The sequence below is a fragment of the Protobothrops mucrosquamatus genome, unplaced genomic scaffold, assembly GCF_001527695.2.
Source record: "Protobothrops mucrosquamatus isolate PMUCROS unplaced genomic scaffold, P.Mucros_1.0 scaffold665, whole genome shotgun sequence".
Classification (NCBI taxonomy): Eukaryota; Metazoa; Chordata; class Lepidosauria; order Squamata; family Viperidae; genus Protobothrops; species Protobothrops mucrosquamatus.
In genome coordinates, this window is record NW_015386953.1 from 157,006 (window position 1) to 162,073 (window position 5,068).

The following is a 5,068-nucleotide window of genomic DNA, read 5'->3' on the forward strand; positions in this document are numbered from 1 at the left end:
GGCGCGGCGGAAGGAGGGGAGATCCGGGATCACCCGGATCTCTGGGGGTAGTTCGTTCCAGAGGGTGGGGGCTCCCACCGAGAAGGCCCTCCCCCTGGAGGTCGCCAGCTGGCACTGTCTGGCTGACGGCACCCTGAGGAGACCCACTCTGTGGGAGCGTACCGGCCGATGGGAGGTAATCTGCGGCAGAAGGCGGTCTAGAAGTTATTCCATGTGTATGGCTACAATAAAGAAGCTGAGAGTGGAGAAAATGAATGAAACCCAAGTGCTAGCTTTGCCATTTTGGAGAGATACTGCTGAGCAGAGATCTTAATGAGATAAATAGATAATAAATCTCATTAGCCAGATGTTCCTGCCAATATCAGGGAACCTGCCAATGTCACACCATTCAACTTACTCTGCTTCCCCACACCAGAGATCTCCATATTTTCTATTCACTGTCCTGCTTCAGGGACCAAATGAATTCTGTGGACAGAACGTAATGGACTACATACAGTTTTGAGATGCAAATATTTCCCTTGCAACTCACAGTGTAAAGGTTTTGGGAAAGTGTAGTCAAAAGACACAATGGTGCTGAAGGAACCACAATTTCCCCAAATTTCATTCTCACCGGAATCATGGATCTGGTATTCTATAAGTTAACCCATTTGAATTTCCCTGATTCAATCATTGTTCTCTATACTTACCTAGTACTAAGGAGAAATTCCCTGACAGTTAGAACAATTAACCAGTGGAACAACCTGCCTCCAGAAGTTGTGAATGCTCCAACACTTTTTAAGTTTTTAAGAAGAGACTTGGAAGTATGGCTTTTAGCTACTTAACTAAAACCAAGCAATTGAGTCTTTTTTTTTTATGAACTAATCATAAGGGGATGTATCTAATCACCATCCAAGTGAAAGGTGTGTAAAGAATTCTAAGTGCAAATATTATAAAAGAGCTGTTTTCTTGCAGTAGAAATATGCCAGAATCAGTTTTGAATGGGCATTAAAAATATCAGGAGACTCTTTGCTAAATATGCCCAAGTAGTAACTCAAACATGTATTTCCATGAGCCTACACAGTTGTCAATGCACCCTAGAAAAGTCACTCTTCCTTTAAGGAACTGCAAAGAGGTATAGTGAGGCTGCCCATACAAGATCCAAAGCAGTAATCCAGCCAACATTACAGAAGCCACAACTATAGAGTTGATTGGCCGGCTAGGCCCAGTAACAAGATCCATGAGTCGGGGCGTCAACATTACTTCATCTATAAAGGGGCCCTCCCACTGACCAACATACACCCTGATGACGTTGATAGATATTCAACGAAAGCTAGGTTTTTAAATATTTATTAAAACTTTTTGGTTTTAACTCTTCCTGGTGTTCTAGTGTCGTTGTACAGCTTTTAAACCTTTATTTTTCTTGGTCAGTTTAACAATCTAGCTAGAGATTTTCCAGTTTGCCTTTGCTAATTAATTTCAAACTTGCCTCTTGGATTTTCCATTCACTCTTTTTAGACTGCAGGCTTGGGACCTGCAGAACTTCCATTTTTCCCCCTTCATTAGAAATCAGAAGTGGTTTCAGCATTGCTTTTCCAAAGGGACAAGGAAAGGCAAGGAAAGACTTGGGGAAAAAATTGTTTTAGGTTTAATTTCAATTTCTTGGTTTATAATAACAACACTTCCACGATTCTCAGTACAGTGAATTTTGAAGAAAATAAAAATAAATTGAGCAGTAATAAAAGAATTGCAGCCTTGTCCCTAGATCTTAGACTGAGTGATTTTGGGAACCTCTCCCTAAATAATAGAAATAAAGTCTGTAAATGTCACTAGAAAAGTCTTCCCTGGAAGCATTCTAGTATTGTAGTAAAGGAGGACTACACAGTTCTGTCTAACCTTTACAGAACCTAGTAGGTCTTTTGAATAAATGTATATGGGATGAATTTAAACAAAAGTCCATTGACATCTGCATCTGATTGATAGAGTGCTTTTCACAAATTTAGATCTTATAGCTTAGGAATTTTTACTCATCTTTGCAATGAATGAAAAGCAAAAAAATTCCTATTTAGCCACTGCACCCCCTTGCATTCATCATTATTATTCGCAAGGCACTTGCCTTCTTCAACATGGGAGGAGTAAGGAATAATTGTCATTGAAAAGTATATTTATAATCAGTCATGGTGGGTTTTGAGCTTTAATATTCAAAATGGACATTCAAATGCTGTGCTATATTTATCTAAAAGGAAAGCTCATTGTTGTGGGAAAATAACTATTAAATATTTATTATCTAACTTTTAATATTTAAAAAAAGATTATTTTTCTGCAAAAAAAGAGATTATTTTTTCATCTTGCCGCTTACCAGATATTTAAATATTTAGAAGCTTGGAAGTGTGGCTTTTAGCTACTTAACTAAAACCAAGCAATTGAGTCTTTTTTTTTTATGAACTAATCATAAGGGGATGTATCTAATCACCATCCAAGTGAAAGGTGTGTAAAGAATTCTAAGTGCAAATATTATGAAAGAGCTGTTTTCTTGCAGTAGAAATATGCCAGAATCAGTTTTGAATGGGCATTAAAAATATCAGGAGACTCTTTGCTAAATGTGCCCAAGTAGTAACTCAAACATGTATTTCCATGAGCCTACACAGTTGTCAATGCACCCTAGAAAAGACACTCTTCCTTTAAGGAACTGCAAAGAGGTATAGTGAGGCTGTCCATACAAGATCCAAAGCATCCTTACTCACTTTGGTTTCAAATAGTGCACACTTCTGGCTTGGACTTTCAGAAGCCCATCTCTTAGGTATGCAAGAAAGAGCCTTCTCTCCCTTCCTTGGGAACTGTATCATATTGTCTACCATCTGAAAAGGAAGTGAGACCGTCTTCTTCAGCCAAGTCATTTAAGTGGGTCTAATAACTGATTGGCTGATAATGTGTCATCAAGTTGGTGTTAACTCTTAGCAACCACATAGATCGATTTCATTTGTCAGTGATCAATGATCTGTCCCTAACCTGATTCTTTAGGTCTCCCAGTGGTGTTTAATAGTATTTTAACCATTTTTATTCAGCTTTTAGATCTTTACATTTTAATTTAGGGTGTTAGTGATGATAAAGATACACTGCTTCATATAAAAAAAACAAAAAACAAAACAGGAAGCATAGCTTGGTAATGGGAGAAGAGCAAACATGTGTGGCATGGATGGTGGGATAGAATAGTGCTGAAATAGAATAGAAGTTTTTCTTTCTGTTATGCCAAAAACTATGTATTTGACCCAAGACCAACAGACATTAGTGGAGTCCATTCAATACTACTGTACATGTTTATGAGAGTACATTGTAATCGATCTTGTGAAAACTGCTTCCACAAAAACTCTTTTACCTATCTAGTTGATAGTGTAAGATATTTTTTGTAAATGCTCAATCTTCAGGCAAATCACATACAAAAACCACAAATTTGTCTCTTTCACCTATAGGGAGAGATGTATCAAACTTACTTGTTTGGTTTGAAGCCGTATACAACCTACGACATTCACATTGTTGCTGTCAATAATGCTGGGCAAGTTGCTAGTCCATGGACTTCAGTGCGCACCCTGGAAGCTTCCCCAAGTGGCCTAAGGAACTTTACAGTGGACAAGAAAGAGAATGGCAGGGCATTATTACTCAGATGGGCAGAGCCTTCCAAGCCCAATGGTAACATTAAGGTAATTGAATCTTAGTTCATCAAGGTGGAACAGAAACATTGTGGAGAAAGTCATGTTATAAAAGTCATTAATGCTCTAGTACAGTGGTTCTCAACCTTTTTAATGCCGTGACCCCAACCGGTCGTAAGTCGAGGACTAAACCGGTCGTAAGTCAAGGACTAAACCGGTCGTAAGTTGAGGACTAAACCGGTCGTAAGTTGAGGACTACCCAACCGGTCGTAACTCAAGAACTTTCCCTGCCCGGGAGCGCTGCACATACGTGGTTCCGCCTCCTGCGCCGGCCAAGGCGTAGCTGGCAAACGGCAGAGACGGAGCAGGCCGACCATCAGCTGGCCCAGCTCAAGGGAGGTAAGGCACCCGCCGGAAAAGGGGAAAAAATGGCGGACAGCCTTGCTTGGCGACCCCCGTGAAATGGTCGATCGACTCCAAATGGGGTCGCGACCCATAGGTTGAGAACCGCTGCTCTAGTATATTATGAATGTTTTAATTTGCAATACTGCAAACCTTTAATATAGAACTTCATGACTACTCACAATTGTAGTTCACTTATAATATAGTTGTATGCTATACAATGGCACCTTGGTACTCTTCATTATTCAGTTCCAAGAGATGCAATGAGTACCAAAAATGATGAGAACCAAACAATTTTTTCCTATAAGAAATAATAGTGAGTCACAAGGCAGCCAACACCAACAAGTTCTAGCTTGTGCTTTGAGTACCAAATAAATGATAAGTGTTAATGTCAAAATGCACTACCAAATTCAATGAGTTTGAAAGTGGTTGAGTACCAAGGAGCCACTGTAATTTATTCTAAATGAGACTATCCTTGAAGACTACCCAGCTGAACTAAACAAAATGCAGCTGGTCAGTTGAGGTACTGCCATATCACACTGTTGCTGCAGGAGCTACTGGTTGCAGGTGAATTCAAGAGTTATTCAAGGTGCCAGTCATTACTTTTAAAGTTTTATATTGCTTTGCCCATGGGTATTTAAGAGGCTGCCTTTCCCAAATCAATTCTGCTTCCTTATCTAGATGATCCAGATTCTTCACCTTCTTAGAAGTACTATAGAAGGAAGCCTGGGAATTCTTTGTGGGAATTTCTTGCCTATTGAATAACTTGCTACAAAAAGCAAGGGTGACTCTCATGGACTTCTGAAGACTCGTGAAAACATGGCTTTTCTGGGATGCTTTGGAGATTGACTTGAGCCATCAACACTGAGAATAGTTTTAGAGATTATTGTAATTTTTTAGAATTAAAGTTATCCCAGAATACTTGTTATTATTGTTTTATTTGTATATGTAACTGCCTAGAATCTATTAAGGATAGGGGATGATATGTAATAAATCAATAAGCAAGCAAGATATCAGTCTTTGCTTACTTATTGCTAGTGAGC

At 39.2% G+C, this 5,068-nt stretch overlaps 1 protein-coding gene across 1 annotated transcript in view; it reads left to right on the forward strand.

Annotated features, from left to right (window-relative positions):
- The window catches only part of USH2A (usherin), a gene marked incomplete at its 5' end in the record, with an annotated part of 188,964 nt that overhangs the window by 156,181 nt on the left and 27,715 nt on the right, over nt 1-5,068 (forward strand). Inside the window, one exon of the mRNA XM_015818019.1 lies at nt 3,447-3,674. Coding sequence (XP_015673505.1) covers nt 3,447-3,674 — 228 coding nt within the window. The remainder of the gene's footprint in view (nt 1-3,446; nt 3,675-5,068) is intronic.